Genomic DNA, 24,611 nt, shown 5'->3' with positions numbered 1-24,611 from the left:
AAAAGGTTTTATTTAAAATAAAAAAATATGTTTCAGCATTTTGTATGTTATGAAAAAACACTGCATAAAAGTGCATCTTCCAAATATTGTACATTTCATATTTTAAAAAACATAATTACTCTAAAGAGACTAGTCACATTTACTAAGACAAGCATGCTTCTCCCAGGGGAGCTCTTAACACCTTCATAGTCAACTGCTGTTTTTCTGATACACACAGATTGGCAGATGCTCATCACATCTTCAGATTAACCCATCAGTTATAAATCACCATTCACTTGTCTCCAGAGACAGGAACTTGAGTCTCTCCTACACTGGTAAAATGGTGTGTCATGTCATATGCAACAATTAGTGAGAAACATTTTCTTTGCAAAGTTTAAAGATAGTTTCGAAAGTTATTATTTTAATAGAAAATAGAAAAAAGGCTGGAGTGCATAGGGGCAAAAATATTGAAACCTGATTTCAACTGTTTTGTTTACTGTAAACAAGCAAAGAAAAGGTAGAGATGCAATTTATTTTGCAAAAAACACCCTGGAGGATGCAAGTAACACCCAGCACTTTTAATTAGTTCAGGCTGATCTAACATCCTTTGGAAGGTACAAGGATCTTACTCAGGCATACACAATAAATACTGATGAAGATTCTCTTTTGAAAGATTAGTACAAAATATTCCTCAACTCTTTCAGGATCAGTGCCATTTCCCCTGCATCAGTTTATAGCTTAATCAGAAAAATAAGATCACATCACAGTGAGTGATAAAAATGAACAAGAACCAACCAGTTTGCTCTCTGAGGGAAGGCTGCTGAGAAATCAGAAAAGAGACAGATAATCAGTCAGCATTTGGGTTCTAGCCTAAGCTCTACTTAGATGTCTAGATCTTTTCTGTAGAGTTTCAAGGGGCAAGGGATCAAGATTATATGCAGCAAGAAACTTTAAGTCACACGACACTGATATTAATTCAACTACTGTGTCCAGACCATCACAAAATTAATACACATTTTTTATTGACATTTTATTTTGAAAAGCATTCCTCTCCCTTACTAAAATAACTTTATTCAGTGAATCCTTACTTGACAGTTAGCATCACACAAGAATAAAATTAAAGTACATGGCAGGAGAGACCCAAGAAGTTCTTCTAAAACACGAAAGACAACTTCAAAACTTAGAACATTCAACCCACCCCCCTCCAAGAAAACATCATCACACACACAACCCCATGCCCCAAAACAACCTAGTGCTCCTGTTAGTCCCTGCTCAGAAAAAGTCAAAGCTACACAGTTCACCATCTTATCCATGTTTCCTAACAGAATTTTTTGAATTACACACAAGTCATTCCAAACTGAGCAGTGCAAACCTGACACTGATGCACCCTAAGGAATCAATACTACCCGCTTACCACTAGCACCACATAATGCCTCACCAATTTTTTGCCAGTATGTCTCAACTGCAGATTACACATGTAGGACAAAAAGAGGTAGCCTCCTGGCACCAAGGACTTGCTATCTATGCAAAAAAAAAGAAAAAGAAAAAAACCCTGGAAGCACAAGGGAAAAAAGAAAACCAATACATATACTAAACTTGCTTTCTCAGCTCCAAGACGAGTCAGTAATTAAAATCAATTTTCATTCCTCCAGTATGCAGAAGCAGAGATACTATAGGCAGCTAATATTGAAACCTTTTAGATAATGTTAAACATCCTGTAAACTACAGATTAAGGAACACAGAAAAATGAGTATGACAGTATACTGTCTGCAATTTCATCACAGCATTAGAGAAAGATGAGCCATGAGTACATTCTTCTGTAGACACAGCATTTACACAAGAACATGAACAAAAACTACACTCTCCCTCTAAAGGGCAAAACATTATGATTAAAATTTTCATCACACTTGTGTTGTTGCTTTCTTTGTTTTGGGTTTTTTCAGTTTTCAACATCTCAGTGACAGAAGTAATACAAGTAACTAATGAGATAGAATGAATTGGAAATCTTCCGATAAAACACTGGACAGAAGGGAGTTGTTTGTCTAGAAATACATTAATCACTAAGCCTGAAATATATTTTCCTGAAACATTCAGGGTCCAAATTTCAGATAAATTTCAGACACGCTTCTCCAAAAAATCCAACCTCTATTAACAAAAACCATTGAGCATCCTGAAATCACCAAGATGCAAACAAGAAAGCAGCTTAAACACAAGCAACATTTCCACTCCAACACTTCTGTTTCCAAGCTGTGAGTTTCTAGTCATGCAAATATTTCAGTTCTGCTGCTCTTAAGATGACAACTTGAAAAGACTCAAAGCCCAACTCCCAGTTCTGCAGCAGGGAGTACAAACTGGAAGCTTACGTATGCAGGAAGTTGGTGGAGATGCCCCTACTCTCTGCAGTGCTGGGATGCTCAGGGCTTGTCATCTTCTGGGTCACCTCCAGAGTTTGGTATTTCAACAATCTCAAGCCCCAGGGTATCTAACGACCACAAATATTCCACATGCTGAGGGTGCTTTGACAGAAGCCCTGACCTTTCTTTTCCCTCTAGTTTCACAGCTCACATTTTTTGGATGCTTCTAAACAATTTTTTTTTAATTTAACTTCTCTGTGTGAAAGTTTTAGGTTTAGTATTTAAAAACCTGGTTTTCAGAACTTGTTACAAAACCAGAAATGCTGCATTCAGCAACCTCTCATTCTCATTTTGTTCCATCTGAAGTCTTACACTTTGTTAGTGAATTTTAATAAATGAAATCTGACTAAACTGAAAGAGAATTATGTATTTTAAATGCTACTAAAGTACTATATAGACAAATTACTTTTTATTAAGAAACAGTAATCATTTGATGACCAATTTTCATCGACAAATACAAACTAATGCATATGAAGGATTACACTAAATAACACTGAGAAAGCTTTCAGCTTCAACAACAAACCTTAGAAGCAGACATCTTGCAGCACTGACACATCATACTAATATAAAGCACTGAGATATCATACTAATATAAATTCTGACCCTAGTATTCTTCCCTTAGTTTCATAAATTTAAATGACATTAAAAGAAAAATTTCAATAGAGAAGGGGTTTTGTACATAAAAGTCACTGTTACACAAAATGTAAAATCTAACACTCTTGGTACTATTTAATCCCAAATATCACAGTGTTGTGGCAGTATTTGACAACTCAGAAAAGCAAGTGTTGTGCCATCTTCATTTTCCAATTCAAAAATCTGCAAGGCAAATAGGACTATTACAACCCTAAATCAGCTGTAATGGTAAGTAAGGAAACAGATCAAGTTGCATTAGGCAGGTTTTACATAGTTGAAAGAGAACTTTCAGCTTTTTCAAACTTGTTGTTTCCAGTAGAAACAACAAAGAACTTCATATTCCCAATAAGAAACTCCTAAGTTTAATTCCAGATATTGCTCAATGCTGTCAACAAACCAAAAAGTAATAAAAGGGCTCAGTCCTTAAGGAATCAATTTTCAGAATGATAGTTCTGTGTCACAAAAAGCCCAACATCAGATTTATATTTGCCTTTGGATTGCATTACATGAAAAATATATAATCCTTCCATTTGCAGTACGCTCATTTATTAAGTTTTCCAAACATTTCCTCTACGCAGGAGTTTGTATAAGGATTACAACTTGAGAAATTCATAGAAGAAGAATGGGGCCTTATGACCCCATTAAACCCAAACCTGGAATAAGGTGACATGGATAGTGGTACTTAATAAACTCTCCTAACCTAGAACCACAGTAAGGCCACCTTTGTTTCATTTTACCTAAACTGGAAGCTTTAATTGCTTCACTGGTTATTTTATGGATCAAAACTTGTACAGTGGACAAACCTGTGCTAATTTAAACACACAGGTTTCAAACCTACCTCTTTTCAAAGAAGTAAGTGTCCTCTGAGACACAACAATTTATTCCTGATTTGTTTTGGGGTTTTTTTGTTTGTTTGTTTGTTTTTTTATTCCTGGTTTGCTATCTCAGCAATTGACTTAGAGTAACTACTTAAAAGTACAGAGAGATTTTTAAGCAGCTAGATGCTTTAAAGGCTGATTTCTTATCCCACACATATCCAGCAAGATTGCAGTGACCAGTCCATGGCTTCCCCAAGAGCAAAATTCATTTTCCCCTTCAAATAGTTCAACATCTATCGATCCAAAATCTTTCAATTAAAATACTTTTTGGAAAACCCCTTCATAAAAACTCCTCTTTAGCCTACCTGCTCTTCAAAACTAAATTCTGCAATAACACTTCAAAATACTCTCATTATTTCATGACTGCACTTACAAAATATCATTTAGTAGGTGTTTTGTGCTGTATGACTTGTCAGCTGTCTGCTTCCAGTGCCATCTGTTCCTGGCAGAAATCAACCCTAAATACACAATCATAAATCTTGAACGAGTTTCAATTCCAACATACCCTGTAGTAGCTTTAATAAACACTCCTTTTAAGTGCAACGATTTTTAAATATAACACTTAGTGCATTTTTCAGTTAAGTTAAAAACCATGACTTTTCAAGCAGCAGGATGGGTAACTCCTGGGTTCACAGATAATGTCTAAGAATATGATTACAAAGTATTTCTAATTCTCTCATAGGGTCCACTACCACAGAGGTCTCTCCCTGTGTGAAGCCCCAGTGCTACACTTGGGAGTCACCAGAACACGAACCATAGTTGCAGATTTTGCTACAGTTTTTAGAATTATCATCTGGTAGAATAACTGTATACTCTAACTGAATTTCTTTGTTCCTCCATACAAAAAAGAACACATTTAAATATTTAGCTTTTACATTTCAACTTTAAACTTCTCAAAAGTTTACTTTAGGTACTTAATTCTCTAAACCGGGTCACTAACTCTTTGGAAGTATGTTCAATCACAGTAGTGTCTTAAAAATACATAACTAGAATCTGAAAATTAATGAACTTAAATAAGAAGAAAAAGATTAAGTACTAGGCTTGTAATTCTGTGACAAATTAATTTTGTATCCCTACGCTACCTTGAGTGTAATTCATCTGCTATTTCTTTGGATTTTCCCCCAATATTTCTTAAGTCAATTCACAGAACTTTGCATTGTCAAAATTTAACACATTTCTAACTAATTTTATTTAACATATTTTTTGGAAGCAGACCTCTATTTTCCCACCATATTTCAGATTTAAGATGTATACCCAATATAGAGAGCAAGCTAACAAATTACACTAATGGTCTTCTGCATGCTTAAAAAGGGGAAGAAAGCATGCCAGTAAAACCAGCAATAACAGGTACTACATAGCTAACCACGATGTATCCTTTGAAGGCAAATAATAGATACATCATAGTTGAAAGGATTAGATTTGTCATGCTGACTTCATTAATTTCTTGAACTAATGCTCATGTGACTATTTGTATGAACACTTGTACTGCATTTGAAAGAAACTTTTTTTGAAAGCCCAGTATTAAACTTTCACTAGTAAGACTATCATTACACATCACATTTCAATGCATATCTTCTACAGGCCATCTCTTGGGGCAGAGCAAATCTAGACCTCCAAAAAAACTGGGGAGGAACCTTTGCCCTCTTGCTCATTAAGACAGCAGTGACCAATGACTCAATGGCCTTTCTTGTAAAGAACAAGAAAACAAAGTGGCTTCAGCAACAGGGGTCACATCAGCTGTAATCTGCCAAACCCCAGTGTTGTTTCTAGGTAAGACCTTCAGTACCAATTTAATAGTGCATGCTCTTTGACTTGATTCTACATAATAATAACAACAACAAAATTAAAAAACATCACACCGTGGACTAAACCACTAAATTTCATGAGTGCCACTTGTGACACTGTGAGCTTGTGGAGACCTTAAAAAAAGTGGATGGCAGAGGTAGGTATACAGTAGAAAATAAAATGTAAGTCAGAAGAGAACTACAAAGCACCTAGAAAAAGGACATAAAAGAACTGCTTTGGGAAAGACCAAAAGTTTACCTGAACGTAAGTCATTCTAAGCACGCATGTTTCTGAAGAGCACAAACTCACAACTTTCTAAATTGCCACAAGGAACAAAAATAAAAAAATAAAATCTCATAACAAGATCATTTTTAGTGGATCTACAGTGACACATAAAGCAACCAGAAAGCACTGTACTTCTAGCATGTTAGAAGAAAAGACTATTAGCCGTATAATTGCAAAGGAGACACTAACTCTCCTCTCCAAAATCTGATTTTCTAAGTATCAAAAATCAAACACTCAGCAACTGCAAATGGACAGATTTTGCATATGGGCACATTTCAGAAACTGGATAGTTTCTGAATAGAAGTTTAACTTGTCTGGATGAATGGGCAGAAGAGGGAAGCTCATGTTGAGTGGCATTAAAAAATACAGAAATTAAAAAATCTGATCTATTCTGATTTAATTACTTATGGTGGTGATAAAAGGTTAAGAAATTTGGCTATAAAAACTATTGAGCCATATTCACATTTCCACCATGAGAACTGAACAAATAAGAACAACAAAATGGACCTTGGTCAGTAAACCTCCTTCCCTGGGACAATAGGGTAGCTGCCATGGTGAAAGTCTTAGGGGAAAAAAATAAGTATCACCGACTGGAGTTTTAGAGTCTATAACAACAGTGACCAATTATAAGGCAGTTCATAACTGAACAACTGTTCTTTCCTTTTCTGACTGCTGGAACATTCCAGGAAATTGTATTTCTTCCCTAACAAAACTGAGGGAGTATTTAAGGTTTTACAGAAAAAAGGCAGGTCAAACATTTGAGTTTTACCTTTATCTAGAGGAGAGCAGAACAACACTATCTGTACAGCATTCCACACTACATGCCCACAAATGAGAATCTCCACCAAGGAGGAGGCAAGAAAGAATGGCCATTGCATGGTTTTGCTGTCTGGACATCCTTTGCAATTCCTCTTATATGCTGATGCCTCTAGGCATTTTTAAAATGGAATTTCTGTGACTGAATTTAAAGCTCAAGTTCACAGAACGGCACTAAAATCCATGGAAAATAACTTACTTCCCATTCAGCCAATGGTTATTTGTTTCTATTCAAATAATAACACTAAAACTGATAAAACCTCTATCTTTACCAAACCATTACATACAATTCGTACACAATGTAAAAACTTATAAATAAAAAGCATATTGGAAGTTTGGTTCATTTCTAAAATGCCTGAACACTAAAAGCAATCTGGTGGGAATCATTTAAAATTAAGCTTTTGCAGAAAAAATATCATTCATATATATATGATAGTGACATATTATACTGGAATATTAACCTACATTCAACCACTTATTAAAAATTCCTTTTTAGAAACAGGATCTTTCTAGTATTTATAACTAACACTTGAAAACACCTTTTATAAAAATTGCATAAAGAATATCAAAAGTCCAAGTTACACGAGCAAACATCAGACATCAAACTGCCCTTGTCCAAAAGACAATCTAGTCTTTAATATTGGCATTCAGCAGAACAACTTGAGAGGAAGAGGACAGGAGAAAGTTTGCTGTTCTAACTGTTATTGAATCCCAAACTTTCATGTCCATAGCAACTCAGGGAAGTGCAATTTTAAATATAATTTGACACTACACTCCAAAAAAAGATTGGTAAAAAAGGAACCAGAACTTAAGAACCATTCATGTTGTTAAATAACACTATTCCAGACATCTTTTAATAGAAGAGTTAACTTCAAATGCTAGCTGTCTTACATCACGAGAATTAGGCACAAAACATCATTCAGGTGTAACTATTTGAAGCTCTGTCCTCTTAAAACAGTGGCCCCAAAGAAAAAACACACAAAAATGAAGAAAAGTGAGTCACATCTAGAGCAAGGAACAGCTATTGAGCTTCAAACTCCACCTAAGATTATGACTGCTAGGCCTCACAGCCAGCTAAACTCTTAATCAGAAAATGAGAGTAAAAATTTCTCATTTAAACATGTACACTTAAAAAAAATACAAGTTATTTTGAGATGTTTTGGTAGACATTTTATCCTTATTTCTCACAACTAGAAAGATACACAGCAAGATTTTTTGACTTGTAGTCAAGTATTTCAAGAAGCAGACTTTGAAACAACTAAACATCTCTGTATTTTTCCACTTCCAAGTAATTCACCTCAAAAACATCTATCTTCAATTTTTCTTTTTTTTGAAAATACTAAGTCAGGGTGCTTTTTGGAAATAGATGTCTTCACATACCCTTTAACCTTTATGTTCCCTGCAGGTTTTGTAATGTTGCCATTAAAATTCTGCTGGTCAGGTTTTTGAACCCTTACACTGAACAAGCACAGCCTGTAAGAAAAGCTGGACCTAGGTGCTTGTTCTATAAAGATATCTACATAAGAGTTTTACATGCTATGTAGATGTTTTTACATAACATATAAATGTTTTTGGCTAAATTATAAAGGCTAGGATTCCTTGTGGGTGAATTCAAGCATTCATTTGGGTATTGGATAAGGATCTGAATAACTGAGCAGGTTTTGTGAGCTGCTCCTTTTCACTGAAAGTTCCAACATCAAGAATTTGGTCCCATTTATCACTACTAAAGGTTACTGAATTCTTGCCCAATACACAGAATGAATAAAGAGCTATTCTGTACTCTTTGGTAAGAGCAACTTGATCTCACAGTGCAGCTGAAACATTTTGGATGTATTTTCCTTACTTTAACTCAGGAACAAAAATAGAGCAATCTTTAGGACCAAGACTATTCATTGATATATTAGATCACTGTGAGGAAGAGAACAAAAAAAATTAATTGAAATAAAAAAATACCCACCCATAAACCTCTACAATGTTCAGAACTCAGCTGTATATAAAAACCCTCAACAAAAAAACCCCACAAAAAATAAATCCAAAACCATAAAAACACCCCCAAAAAACCAAACCAATAATATATCCAATAACCAATTAAAAATACTTTACCTTGGCTTTACCCTTCCCAAATGCCAAGTATATAATTTGTAAACATTTACCTGGTATATATAGCAGAAGAAAACCCCAGCTTTAAATCAGAATGCAGTTGCTGGGAAGAAAAACTATTAACTGTGAAACTATTTCTGAAAAAACAATGAAAAAACAATGGATTTTCCATAATGAGAGCACAGTGATGTGGAGCACATTACATAACCCAGCCTGTGCTTGCAGAGTGGGCTGCATGAGGGACACTGACTGCCTCATCTTACAGTGTCATCTATCTGTAATGTTTGAGGACACAAATAAGAAAATATGCCAAGAGAGAAAACAGTACAATACAGGCTCTGTTTATGCTCCAGTGAAAGATCACACACCACACTAGGTAAGGTATGCACATCTCCAACACAGTTTAAATCCAGCACATTATGTTCAGGCCACTGACACTTTTGTTCAGAAAAGCTGGGGGTTCTGCCCTTTTCATTGCAAAGGCAAGTGCTTGAATGACATCGTCCCATGTAAAACAGATAATTGTCTCACTAACTGCATTGTCTTGTTGACAGGAAAAGATGGGGTTTTCAGGTCTATAGTCTTGGCACCTCTTCTTGGAGCAAGCAAAAACATTTTCTTGGTGTGTGTTACGTTAAACAGCTTCATAAAGTAAGGTCATCTAGTTGCCATACGCAAAGTCCTTCTGTTAAGGAAGGAACTCAAAATAGCATATAACACAATCTGTGCTAATACAGAGGCAAGAAAAATCCTGCAGAATACATCTATTCTGAAGAAGGAGAGTAAAATGAGAGTAAGAAAAACTTCCACCCAATAAGGGTCTACAACAGAAAATGAAAAGTCCCCACACTGATCACAAAAGAAACCCAACAGAAAGCCTCTGCTAGTGAGGATCAAAACTCCTCTAAAACTGCCGGTTACCTTCGGATCATAGTATCTTACCTGGACTATTTCTTAGGCTAAGTGGACACAGGATAAGCTTAGAAGATCACTGTCATATAGGAAGAGCTTGCAGCGACTAAGGCAGGACATTTGCACTCCTTTGAGATAAGAAGTCAGCATCATATAATTTATAAGTTACCATAATTACGTATACACACATGTATATAACTCGTATTTCATGCAAATAAAAACTGAAATTAAATTAATGATCAAAAAGGATAATAATAAAGTAGGATTTTAAAAGATTGAAAAGAGAACAGAATATCACAGGTTTTGGAGACAGAAAGGCACAGGCTGATATCACAGGCCTAAGAAAATGCCCCCTCAAACTTCATAATCCAAACAGGTATTGTATCTGAACTTTTGGGGTATACTCTTCAGCAAGATCTCATTGCAGTGACCTTCCAGTTCATTTCACCTGACACCAGTACGAGCCTTTTCAGGTCCTACCAACAGCAAACAAGAGTCCTCCTCCTTGGGCATTTATGGGATAGCCCTCCCTACATCACATAGAAACAAATGAGAAACACTTTCTTTTCACCATTTTTGATATACATCCATCCTTTATTGAAGTAGATGTAAGGAACTTAAAATGCCTATCTACCTCCTGTAGAGCCATGAAGGGCCAAACTGGACAAAGGAAATTATGTTTACTGATAGCATATTAGATACTCCACAGCAGATATGTAAGATAGATTCAACTGTTTGCAAAGTGGAGAAAATTGTCTTCTTCAAAGGTATGTTGCATACACATAAAGAGTTTTCTCCCAGAAAATTACTACAAATAATCAGTAAATTCAAATCCTATCTTGCTTTTACCAGTAAGGCATTCTTTAATGACCGTGTCCATGTTGGAAGCTAATGCACATTAAGTCTATTGAACTTTTTTTCTTTTCTCTGCTCTTTCTTTGGGTATGTTCTGTTCTCAAATACCAATCCTTTGCATGTCAGGCACAGCAACTGGCAGGAGTAACTCCAGTAAGCTCGTAACTATTCAAGACCTTGCCTCTAGCTTGTTTTGTAAAAGCAGCAGGAAATGTAGAACTTTTATTATGCTTTGAAGGTTACAATCTTAAGCAGTAATCACTAAAAGTAAAATGGCAAATTAGACATGATCTACAAAATCATTATCACTAATAATCATACTGGAGACTCAAACACAAAATTCTTGAAACACTTTTAAATTTTAACTAATTATTCATGGTGCTCTACATCAATGACAATTTTTCAATGTTGAAGAAATAACAGCGACTGAAACAAAACCTGTCTCTCAAATCTCCAATTACTGTAAAAGAAATTCAGTCTTCAGCCAATACAGTAAAACATTGCCATGCAGACATCCAAGCTCTTTTGCCCAGTTTAGCAAACAGTAAAACCACATTAGCATAGAACTAGGCAAGCTTACTAGACCTGATGAGAAGGATATGTTAGCCTGAGTAGCACACCACCCTAATATTAATTCATACTGAAGTCTCTAAAGAATAATTCTCATTACCTGCACAAGGCGGCACCATGACATGTGTAAGCACAATATTCTTTTCAGAGAGTCCTACCCTTTGCAATGGTAACTTTTTGAGAGCTACTGTCCACAAAACCCGCTGTACTGAGTAGCAATTTGCTGATGTCAGTCAGATTATCCCATAGCTCTGTTGAAGGCTTGTTTGTATCACTCTAATAGGAGTGATAACTCAATACATCTGAAAATCTCATTTGCAGAGGCTAATTAGAGTGTTATTGACATGAAGCAAGGAATTATTCCTCTTGGAACTGGAAGGTTTCTCTCATTAAGCATTTCAATTCTGAAGAAAAATGCCTAATTATACATTTGTATTTAAAACATCTTGAATCTATTTCTACACCAGAAGAAGAACTCAACACCATTTGGATGCACTTAATATTGAGGCTGAAAAAGATGATTCAGTATAAACCACTAAAAAGAAAGTAAGATATCTGATTAATCGTTACAGATGACAGGCTTGAAAAACATTCCACACTAATGAACAGGAAATCCACAACTTTAAAGTTAAGTTACAGTAAATAACTTCTATATTATGAATTTAAATCTGCTTTGAGTAGCTGGTGGATACTGTTTACAATATACAAGTGGCAGCAAGTTCCCACTACACTTGGAAGAATTAGCCTCCTAAGTTCTCATTTCTGAAATCAGTCAGGTTTCAGATCAATGGATCAAACAGACTAATATCCAATCCTTTAGAAGCAGAAGCAGCTTTCCTGTAGAAAAAGCTTCCCTACATTCCCTGCAGCAAAGTTTCTTCTTATCTCTTCAGATACATAACACGAATATTCATGTTATTAAGAACTCAATTCTTTAACAAAATAAACCCTGGACACTCCCATATGGTAGTCCAGAACTCCACCTCCCACTTTAAAAATACCTCATTAAAACTTGAGTATGTTTAGTGGCAAGGTGTTTTACAAGCTTTGTGTCTTCTTAATAGAGCACCACACACATTGGCCTGTGCTATTCACAAAATGCCCTTCTAAAACCAATTCCTAGACTTTCTTAAGTCTAAAACCAATTCCTTAGACTTCCTAGACTCAATGTGGAGTTCAGCTCCACATTAAAACCTGATGCATGGCTGCAAGTTCTGAGCAGCCACAACCTGCTCCTGTCTGCACAAGGCCACAAACACTCTCTCTAAAACCAGAATTCTTCACAGAATCTTCCTTCTGTTTTTCAGATACAAAGAAATTTCAATTAAGTGGACATGTTATAAAGCAGGAGAGTCTCATATGACTCATCATTTCGTCAGGCTGATCACATAGGAAATGGGGGTTCCTGATTGTGGTGGAAACATTTAGAAAGTTTAGTACAGAGACTGTCTAGAAGCAGGAAGCATTGACATGCACGTTGGAAAAAAGTCCAAGCAAAAGTTTAAGGAGAAAGAAATATCTTGCTTTTGCTCTAGAGCTTTATTTTATTAGAAGTCTGTGGGCAAGCAGGATAGAGAAGATGAGCACCACCATTAGTCTCTGAGATTATATACTGTTTTCTTCTCTCCCATACATTTGCAAAATATATTTACATTTACCTCACCCAAAATGAAAACATATCAAATTAAATAAAGCCATCAACTATTTTAAATGCCTCTATCTAATTACAGATGCTCTCTCAGTTCTTAATAGAGATCTATTCCAAGTAAGAGATAGGTATAATTATTGTTATTTACATAATAATAAAAATCCTTCAGTAAGAAGTTAGCAGAAGGGTATGAAGGTACACAGAGCTTAGTTTGTGATTTATGCCCATCGTGAGTTCACCTGCTCTTTCTGAGGTCTCACAGGCCTCCCTTTGCCCAATATGAGAATTCTTGGCCTCTGCTCCAGCATCTGAAGCTGGGTTCCAGGCAGAGGCTGCCAGGCAGCAGCTGCTGCCCTGAGTAAAGGTCTGTGTTTCTCAGCAGTCTATTTTACTGGAGGAATTCTCTGTATTAGTGTTTGTTTATACAGGAATGTTTTATTTCCTCTCTGACCTCCTGCAGTTACTTCAAAGGACTGTTCTCTCTGTCCTTTCTTTATATGCCTTCTGTTGTTGACACCAGATAAGCAACCATACTTTATAAGCTCACATTTTTTATATAACTGGTATGCACTTATATATAGGCATACACACGTATATATGTGTTCTTTCAATATACAGTTCTTATTTGCAAGTATATATGTCTTCTTTCAATACAGAGTTCTTATTTGTAGGAAAACTTACAGAGAATCCCTGTGTTTAATAATCCAAGGGATGAAACTGAATTAAAATAACTAGTACCAAACTCTGTTATAACACATCCTATGTTCTCACCATGTTAAAAAGTCTTTCCAACTCACAAGTACCTGTAATTTTATCCCCTAAATTCTGCTACACTCCAAATTAAAAATAAAAACAGATTACAAATTATATTCATCCAAGCAGAAACCTTTCTAGAGGAAAAAGAAACAGCTTCAACGTAGAACAGAATTTCAAATACATAAATAATATAGAAAATTAGCAAGCTGTCTAAAAATAATTTTTCTTCTAGATTTGATTGCCGAAACATGAAGAGATAAATATTAAGAACCACATGAGCTATAACAAACACTCTATAAAAGATGGGAAACTAAATTTGCCTTTATTCTAATTATCTCTGAGGAAAAAAAAGTCTTCTCAATATAGAAGAAAACTTACAAATATTTCTATGCACTTTATTAACACCTCAAAACTCACCATTTTTCCCTAAATACTTCTTTGCTATGATTAGAGACTCAGCCTATTACAACACTTTTGGAAAGAAGACCTTAAATTTAAAATTCATTTTAATAGGTCTAAATTGTGCACTCCTCCAAAATTTTACTGCAGCTACATTTTCACAGTGTCAGTCTAGATAGTTCAAGTTACAATAACTATAGCGTCTCTTTATTAAATGATTGCCTGCAACTAATTAAATCAGCAAAAGACTCAATTAAAAAAAGTAACCAATAGTTTTAGAAAAAAAAAACACGCTAGATCGAAACTCTAGCAATGGTCACAGTTAAGAAAAGTTCATAACCTGATCTATTAATATAGGAACTAAAAAAAATAAAAAAAAAATGGGCTTGTCAGAATATTTTACTATTTTCTGTGTGTCTTTTTAATTCTTCCCTCACATTCAAATCAGCAAACCAAACAGTATGTCTGTCCTGCCAGGAAATACAATAAGATGCTGCTCCACGGTAACAAATATGTTAGTGCGAGCTCTTGTTGCCAACTTCAGTTGCCAATGACAAAGTCCTTCATGTAAATAGTCTACTTTGCCTGCAGGAACCCGACAAAATAGTTACCAACACTGGATGTGAGGCATGTCTGGGACAAACAGACTGATTAGCAAACCCATAATCTCACCTCTTCAGAAACACAGCCTGAAGAGCTAAAAACTGTGCACAGTTCCTGCTTAGCCTCTGCTACATTACACTAGTTTTTAACTACTATTTATTCTCACCAGTTTAGGTACAAAAACCAGAGGGTGGCTTTGCTCTGACTGCCAGAAGCTTTATCGAGTAACAAGAGGTATGAATTGGCCTGGAAAATTATTTCCCTGCAAACACACTCTGAGAGGACCAAATCTCAAACCATTATGAATAAACCCTTCTCTGATCAATGGTCACAGCATTCCTGAAGTGGAAAGGAGTACCATTCAGACATGCCTGTCTTCCCATTGCCTTTAGCTGGTCCATGCAGATCTCTGAGCAAAACTGTCATTTTGCTCCCCTGTTCTCCAAACTATTTTCACTCCTTGTTTAAAACACCCTCTCTGAACCTCTCCCTCATCAAAAGCACAGAAACAAGGTACTGCAGATCAACTACCACTATTTGAAAAGCATCCTGTATTAACCTGCTTTGAGGGACTTCTTCCAGTTGCCCCAACCAGCAAATTCTTACACTTAACAACAAGGCACTGAAAACAAAAGGCATAGCTCAAACACTTTACACATGGCAATTAATGCAGAAAGAGGTTTTTAGAAGCATAGTTAAGTCAAACGGAAGTGAATTTGTAGTTGTATGCATGTACCCTTTTTATAAAAACAAACAAACAAAAAATCCACACTATTAATTGGTAAAATAACTGGTTACAGAAAGATAATGAACACAAAAGTAAGAAAATACCTAATGATTATTTTTACCTCGCTATGCATTATGGTTTTCATTTTATCTGTTTTCAAGCGAGTTCATGATATTTATTTACATAAGGTTCTTTACACTGAGAGATATTTCAATATAATTGCTGAATTAGAGAGCAATTACAGTTTTCCACAGAAAAACATATAAGAAAATTCTTTTAATGTATCAAATAGGTATAGGATTCATTTGTATGACCAGAACATTTAACTGTATTAAATTCTGTAGTATGTTCCATATTGTAGCCAGGTAATTCAGGCTTTCCTGTTCTACGCTGCTCTCTCAAGTATGCAGAAAAACACCTGTTACTCCAGTACTTCAACTGATAAGGTTAAGTATAAAGATGAAAGCCAGGTGACCATACATTTATTACCTATTTTTTCAGTTTAACCTCTTTTAGGACTTTGGTGACCAATACTATCATCACAAAGAATCTTTACTGCTTTTTAAACTTTAATTTTCATTATTCATTTTTAAATTACTAGTATATTTGACACCCTTAATAATCTAATTCTCCTGGTACCCAGATCTGATGCTGTATGAGGAGTCCTAGACTTGTCACTAGACTTAACAAACCAATTTTCTTACTCTTTCAGTATATGCAATGACCTGCAGAGTAAGATAAACAAAAAAGAAAAAAAAAAGGAAATCAAATAAGATGCACATTTTACCCTAGAACAACATCCAGCAGCATTGTCCTACTACGCAAATAACACAAAGAAATTCTGCAAACCCACATTTGGCAGGACTGGGAATGGAGCCCACATCTCAACCGCAACAGTCATCCATGCAGCAACCCTACTGCTCAAAATACCAGTCAGACACATAAACTTAGCTCTCCTGTTTGTACCTAGCACTTTGGTGCTACAGGATCATCCACCTTGTCAATCCCACCAACAAAACACGGGCTTTATGGGCAACACTTCATTGCTGTCTAATACAGGTGGGGGTTATGGAGGGCACACAGAAGATAATTTCATTCTATCGTGGTTTTTTCCCTCTTCTTCACAAAATAGTAACACAGGTGAATTTTTATTTACTTTGTGGTTACTTACTACAGGAAAGAGACATTAAATTAAGAGCTGTGCTGGATGGCCAATAGTTCAGAATAGAAATCATACAGATAACCCTGATGGCTCCAGAGTACCAATGGCTGTAACGGTACAATATGAGGAATTTCACTTTCCATTATTACATTTTATGTTGGAAAAAACACACCAACTCACATATAAAGCAGCTTATTAGAATGTGTCATAGTTTAAATCTATTTTAGTCTCACAAAGCACAATATAAAGTTAGATATAGGTACTTCATGTTTAAATCACTTGTCACATATGTCCGTATTACTATTTTAAATAGGAACAGTGAGCACTTTTGAACAGAGAGAGATTGGTGTGATTTTGGGATTCCTTCAAAAAAAGTGCTTGTTTGGCTTTAGCATGAGAAGAGCAAGGGACACACTGACAGCAGTCCCGGAGAGGATCAGATGTTTATCCCCTCAGCTAAGATCAAGTGCAACGGGGTTTTAAAAACTGCATATTGGATTACCCAAACTATCAATTTTCCTAGCAAAAAATAGTATCCTAATAGGTCTTAGGTCTAAGATAAGGAAAAATTGTTCTGATTTTGAACAATCACTTCAATAGTCAGATTTGCAACCTTTAAATCAGTTTTTGACAATGCACTGGTCTTCCCTCCACAGAATTATATTCTTAAATAATAGCTGAGAAGAAATATTCCATTTTCACGATCTTTTAAACTGAACATACATCGTAGGAGCTTTGACTACAAACAGAAATGGCACAGTTTACAACAGTAACAGGTCTCCAAAACTTTAAAAAAAAAAAGCTCAAACGAACACTGATTTATAAAATGCAATGCTGAAATAATTTAGTTAGCTAAAACTAACTGCTGAGAAGTACATAAAATTCAAACCAGCCCCACTAATCTAATCAGCAAGAGCAGGAAACGTTGAGGATCCCCATTAACTAATAGAAATATTAAATGTGTCCATTATAATGTAAGATTTTCCTTTCTGTCAAGTCTCAAAAGCTCAGGATGGTACCAAGAAATAATAACATTTTTTTAAACATACATATATACACACACATATACATACAGAGCATAGCAAAAGCCATGCATATAAAAGAAACTAACCAGTCTGACATATGGGATGTGTGTGATTTAAGCCTGATTCATGAAACAAGCAGCTACAGTTACTCAAGCTTTCTTGGGGAAAGAGGAGGGAGAAGCAATCCCTTCCCTTCTGTTTTTTCCATTAATTAGACCCTCAGGAGAGTTCACCTTCCAAACAATCCATTTGAACAAAGTTCCTATAAATCAGTTTTATCTATAAAAAGCTGCACGTTTCCATCTTGCAGAGAGGGTAAGGCTTTTTGAACCACAGTTTAAGCAGACAGGGATACACTCAATTTGCTCTTTCTTCACGAAAGATTACAACAGCAGACAGAATACAATACATAGTTTCTAAAACTAAACTGAGCCTGTGACTCAAGAGGCTGGTGTGGCATCAACAGAGAACAATCTTCTTCCTGAAATAGTCCATTTGCCATCTGTACAACTTACAGTTACACACAGCAACTCATGCTATGAGAGACCACCCATTTCAGAATGTCTCTAAATATAACACTATGGTAGAAGACATCATCTGTTTTAAGAGTAATGCTCTAATATAGTCCAAACTGGATGCAATATTTAGATACTACCATAACATCAAGCAGTTACCACAGCCTAGCTTTGGGAAGCCAAATACACAGATTCAATTCACTTAGCTTTAAAAGTGAATTAAGCCAATTGTGATTAATGTTAAAGATAAAATATCATAAAAGCAAGGAGGTAAATTAAGTTGGATGATAATAGAAAGGAAAAAATTACCCACATTTCATCACTAACAACTTTCCTAGATGCATGTCACTGTCACAACAAAAATGTACAACAGCTCTATCTTCAGTTCACTTCTGGGCAAAATTAATTCACAGAACACTGCTAGGTCTCCAGTTACAGAGTCCAGCCCATGCACAGGGGAAGGGAGGATGGAAGGAATCTCAACTATTAGAATACAAACTGCAAAATAATTAGTTGCTCTTGAGAGGGGGAAATGACTCTTCAGAGAGAGTCATTCAATTCTGGAATTCAAACAACTGTACTGAAGCACTTGGATAGCAAAGTGGAAAAAAATCCAACATATACACTGGTCTAATACAATCCATAATGGTCAAAACAGTATATCATAATCTTTCTCTTTTTTAGTAAATATAAATAACTAGGAATAACTTCATTTTCTTCACTTTTCCCTCCTTCTGTCTACAACAATTTGTAACACATAACTATGGGAAAAACTTTGGATCTAGACTATGCAGAGATATATTATCTCCAGCCAAGTACATACAGCCAATGAAAAACCCAGGAAAAGAACAAAATACACACACAGACAGACACAAAGAAAAATCCACCAGGCAGTCTACTTCATTTCTATCAGACAATGGGAAAATTCATATGCTTGCTTAGTTCCAACAAACAGCATTTAAGGGATAAATGTAAACATAATATTAAATACTGTAGTAGACTAGGATTGCCATGGTGTGAACCAGTGCTCATGCATGATAAGCATCTGCCAATGCTGAAGAAGGTGGCTGTGAAAAAATTACATATTTGTCATGCATGGATTATAACTACACCTTGGGTGTTCCTAAGCTACAGTGCATGTATTTTGTTAAAGGAAGGTGTATAAACAGAATGGAATTAATAAAAAATAAGTATAACATAAAACCCTCCAGATTTTGACTATTCCACCTACAATATAACTACATGGCAGCACGAAGTAACTCTCTTCAAAGGCAGCAAGCAATTACAAGCTTTCCTATTTAAGCACATCTGCTGACTTTCTATTTATTTGCAACTGTTCGACAAAATTTGAGAAAGAACAAAACCCAAAACCACTACCACATACATACTGAAATCCAGCAGAGGTTTTTGTAATAGATAATTAAAAAAAAACACAGAAAGATAATAAACTTAACTTTGTTTACAAGCTCCATAGCTATGAATGCTAAACCTGACTTCAACACATGGATAATATAAAGAAACAATACTGACTAACCACCTTTTAAAAATAAAAGTGGCAGTGTGAGCAGAGCATACACATGTAGAAGGATACACAGCTAATGCTCTCATAACTAAAGAGAACATTAAGTATTTTCGTATTATATAATTCATCGTACAATCTTGCTTAAGGACATACAAAAATATTGAAAGAGAAAAAAAAGTCTAACCTTATCAAACAAAACTTTAGATTGGACAGTAAGTTTGCTTGCATAGGGTCCTACTCAAGCTCTTCAAGACTCCCTTATACTGGGATTTTTCAGCTGGCATTTCTCAGCTACAAATTCTGCAGAATGCTTTTACATGTCAAAATAGAGATACCAAACTAAATATCGGGTTTTGGTTTACATCTCTCCAGAAGAAAGTGTAAACAATTATCACAGTCTTAAATGGGCCACTAGGTAGCATCTAGATGTTAGCCTTTGTCTTCAAACATCACTCTTGTTCTGGTGCATTTGGAAGAGAAACACAGGGGTCATTCGGAGTACATATATTCCTGTGGCATTAAGCCCTAAATGGTTTGTGTCAGTCTGCTATAATAATCAAAGCAATTTCTAATCCATGTGAAGAGTTTATGCTATATTATCTGGCATAGCGTCAAACATTAGAACTAGAATTTTAATAGCAATACAGTAACTGTATGCTGTTCAAATCTTGAATTTCACCCAATAGAACAAACTCAGTTTCATTTCAGTACAATTTTGACACCTGCAGTGCTTGAGTTTGCAGCACCACTAATAGGACATATAAATCCAATTTCTCATTTATACTAATATAATCATTAGGCTTCCCTTTTTAAAATCCATTATCAAACCAACCTACTGAAACCACAAGTTTACTATTTTCTTATAATTGTCTAATGTATACTATATGCTGTATTCAATTTAAAGAGAAGTCTACATAGCATCACACTTAACCAGTCTAACTTTCTGTAAGTTAGGCTGATGCAACTGTATAAACAAACTTTTCAGTTACCTAAGCACTGCAGAACTAACATTTACTAATATTTGAAAAGAATACAGAATTAGGTCTTTACTATCAACACAAACCCACAAAGCTATACTCCTGCTTCCAGTATTAAGTGTATGCATAGGCTTTACTCAGTACATAAATTTACAGCTCAAGAATTAGCAGTTTAAAAGTGATTAGTACAGCTAAAAGCTATACCGAAACAAAATTAAAACATATTCAAAGATAATGATTTTTTGTTTTACCTGAAAATTAACATCTTCTTTCTTGAATATTAGTGCTCGAACTTCATCAGGATCTCCATTAAATATAGCTTGAACCAATGGTGGCTGAAACAAAGCAAAAACACAGAATAAACCCCCATTTTAGGTTTTAGTGATACACATACAGTTTTTTGATACATAACAGAAACACAAGATAATGATAAAACAACATCCCAGGCAGTGAAATAAAGAAACCAGCAAGAGTATTCAAAATCAAAAAAAATTCCAAGTTCTAAAAACCTCAAACACACAGACATAATCTAAGCCATAAAAGACAGAAAAAAGAGTCCAGAGGACAAGCTTATAAGAGCTGAAAAAGCTGAAAAGGGAACACCTCATAATAACATTAGGGTTGTTCTTACGTGCTGCAAATTCTATATAGCATAAACAAACAGTGCCCTTTTGCATTAGCAAGTGACTGAAGTTACTGCAAGTCTTTCACCTGTTCAGACAGAGTGGGAAAGCAAAGTGCATCAGATAAGCATGGTAACAAATTCACACAGGCATATCTATTACTAAATATAGCAGGATTTCTTAGTAAGTAAGAAAAGCTGCTGAGGTATACTAGCAAGATTTAAGCCAGTCAGTTGAAAAAATAAAATAATTTGAAGCAATAAAAGCATAACCCCCAGTGTTGATAATTTCTAGAAAGTGGTACCTTGAATCTAACAGTTATATCAAGATTGTGACTTATGTTAATTTTTATTTTAGCTTAGAATTTCTCTTGCTTAACTATATACTCTATCAGTTCTCAAAATAAACACAGTATATTATTACAATACAGTGATCACATCTGTTCCTAAAGTGGTACTGCATAAATGTACCATTGAATTGAGGAGTGGAGCAGGGAAAATCCATTTCTTTCAAATTCATTTCTCCAAGCCTTCTAAAAACCCTTTGCTATTACACAAGAGTTGAGACCTTTTATTGCTGCACCACAGATAAAGTTGTAAGAAAAAGAACAGACCCCTTTCAAATATAAAGTCTACCACTAAGTTTCAGCTTTTTCCATTCTTAGTAAGGCAGATTTTACCACCTTGCCTTGTTTCAACATTGTATGTATTCATCCTAATCTTAGGAAAATAACTATTGGTATTTGCGACAGCATCATAAGCAGGAAATATGCCAACAAACAACATGCCTTACCAGCACATTTCCAGAGGGCGATGGACGTAAAGATAAATTTTCCTGAGGCAAATTGGAAATAAATGTGGGAGAATCATCTTCCTCCTCCTCCAAAACAACAATACAGACTCGACTCATTCGAACCGTTTGAGTAAGCAAAAGCAAACAAAAAAATGCTAGGAGCGGTATTTTTGGAACCAGACGGCAGGTATAGCAGCAGGGACCATAGAGGAAATACCTTCACCTGTTTCACATGCCCTCACAAACTTGCGAGTGCTACCGCTGTTGTATTTGCATTTAAAAAGGGACATTCCAATCCCCCCTCACATTTCATTTTTCAGATTTAAGCACCCTGAGACGTTCAAGACACTGCTGAAAAAAAGTTGTTCTTTTAAAAATAAAAATTCCCTAGGCATCGAAACCACAATAACGAAACTGTGGAACAGCTGATAAAAATATCCCAAGATCCAATTCCATTCGAACAGCACTCACTGTCGCACACAGCTGTCCTTTCACGAGCAATTCTGTCTTTGTTAATGTCACAACTTCCACAGCGTCCTTCTACCCCCACAGTGAAATCATTGTTGCAGAAGACACGACTCGGTCCTACCGAGGACAGAACAAGGAACAATTGCCCCGAAAGAGGCGGCCGCAGCTATTCCCCACTCCCGCAAGGTCAGTTTTAAAACAACCGTCGCAGCCCTTCTGGTGACTGAAAATAAACGCGCCCCCTGATCATCCTGTCGTTCTACAGCTTCCTCTCTCAATGCCACAAACAGCCCGGCCAGAAAAACGCATCTCGGTTCCAGCAGCTATTCAGGACCTGCTTAGAGGAAAATAATTCTTTCCCATGCAAGAAAAAGAGCTGCAACGTGCAGCACGGCTGCAGCACATTTACATGCGATGAGTCAGAGCACAGGGACAATGAACTCCTTGAATAATGTTGCCGGTGGAATCCAGCCTCCCCAAACGATAGCGACGCAGCCGGTGTTACTCCATCAGGGACACAAGCAATGCGGAGCGTTCATTTTTCCTTTACCGGGCAGTAGCTGTGGCTTCTCCATCGGGGAATTCGCAAGGCAGAAATACTGTTGAGGAGGAATGCTTCAACAAAACAAGCTAGCTACCGCACACAAAAGCTCAAATTACTGCCTTAGACGACTTCTGCAAAAGCAGTTCATCACTCAAGTGTTTCTTTTGATCACCATGTGAATGCAGTTCCCATGATAGTCTTCATTCAGATTGAGGGGGAGGAAAAAAAAAGAAAAAAAAATCAGACCCCTTACGTCTTCTCTGAGCCAACTTCTTTATTCGAACATCTGTCACTGCGCCAACCTGATTCTCCTCTTCAGCAGGAGCTTCTGCTTATCAGGTTTTTTTCCTTGACAAACTGAATTACACAATCAGCAGATAGCCTTGCAAAGCTCAAAAAATAACCTGGTTGTCCGAGTCCGTAGGAGCAGAGCAGAAGCCACTGGCACGGCAGCGTTCCCCCTGAGCAGCAGCCTGGAGAGCAGCGACTGCAGCCTGGCAGGGTGAAATGCCTAGTAATGCTCACATGTCACACTTACCAGAGAACCCAGTCACCGCTCCCAGTGCAACTTCCTCTGGCACGAAAAAAAAAAAAAAAAAGCGCCTTTTTCTTTTTTTGGGGGCAGTCTTTGCAGTTATGGCTGTGCCAGTTTGGTGACTAATGCAGCTGAAAACGTAAAAATCCTATAACTGAAGAAAGAGCGACTGTTTTAATATTTTCCACTGAAAGCCGCAAAGAAATGTGGTGTACTGGCTCTGCTGACTAACTACCGTTTAGGCAGTAAACAATTCCAGCACTTAACTGCTTTCATATGGAACCGGTCAGAGCAGCAAAACAGTCCCCACTTAACTCATTGAAGACAAAAATCTCCCCGCATAAATCCTCTGAAAATTAAATGAAAAGTAAAATCTTAAAGCAATAGGTTGACTATTAAAAAGACAGATATTAATGACCAAACCCATGTTTTTTTGCAACTAGGACAAATATACCCTTGAAAAAAATTACATCAATTATCATTTGAATATAATAACCTTATTAAAATATACCATAAAAATAAAGTAAAATATAAACCCCTACAACTTGCTGAATAAATACTTCAGCTTGTATCTGCCTAAATGGTGCTGGCTTGTGGGTGTATTATGTAAATGGCTTCTGTCAAAAGTTGCTGGATAAGCTTCAGTGTTACAGGAACAGAGGGAGGGTTTTTGCTCCTGCTGTGCAGCATAAAGGCAATTCTGATGTCCTTCAGTGGCTGCTAGGATCAGAATTTGTCAATGGAGAGCAAGTTTATAGCTCTTCAATAAAGTATTTGCACTCAGGTTTCACATATGAAGCCAGGCAGAGAGAAAGACAGGTTTAAATGGTGTGTTAAATGGTTTGGATATAAATAGACATATTGAATTCCCACCTTTGGGGGTCACAGGCAGGAAAAGCTTACATTAGCTGTCTTCTGCAATAATGTTTTCAACAGCTTCACTGCAACATAATATATTGCTTAAATGCCCGCCTGGTCTCCCCAATACTTCATGCAGGTGAAGGTTTTTTAAGTGCAAAAGAGCACTTTGGCTAAGGGCTCCCTGAGCTCGAGACTCCTGACCTGGCAGAATATAGCACCAGTTTCTG

At 36.2% G+C, this 24,611-nt stretch overlaps 1 protein-coding gene across 5 annotated transcripts in view; it reads right to left on the bottom strand.

The window, feature by feature from the left end:
• The window catches only part of ANKRD28 (ankyrin repeat domain 28), a 120,460-nt gene that overhangs the window by 53,380 nt on the left and 42,469 nt on the right, over positions 1-24,611 (bottom strand). For 2 of the 5 annotated variants that reach the window (XR_005567008.1, XM_027723769.2), the window contains exons 1-2: positions 21,977-23,475; positions 20,813-20,896 (exon numbers count right to left, since the gene is read on the bottom strand). Coding sequence is in view for 4 of the 5 variants with exons in the window: in XM_027723769.2 (XP_027579570.1) it covers positions 20,813-20,896; positions 21,977-22,093 (201 nt within the window). In the remaining variant the exon portion in view is untranslated. Of the gene's footprint in view, positions 1-20,812; positions 20,897-21,976; positions 23,478-24,611 lie in introns of those variants that run through there. The other 3 variants (XM_039390615.1, XM_027723767.2, XM_027723768.2) reach the window with 3 other exon arrangements.

This window comes from Pipra filicauda, unplaced genomic scaffold (assembly GCF_003945595.2).
Source record: "Pipra filicauda isolate LSUMZ 115617 unplaced genomic scaffold, ASM394559v2 scaffold84_size4826128_pilon, whole genome shotgun sequence".
Taxonomy (NCBI): domain Eukaryota; kingdom Metazoa; phylum Chordata; class Aves; order Passeriformes; family Pipridae; genus Pipra; species Pipra filicauda.
The sequence above is the reverse complement of the archived record's forward strand: the minus strand, read 5'-3'. Positions and strand labels throughout refer to the sequence as shown.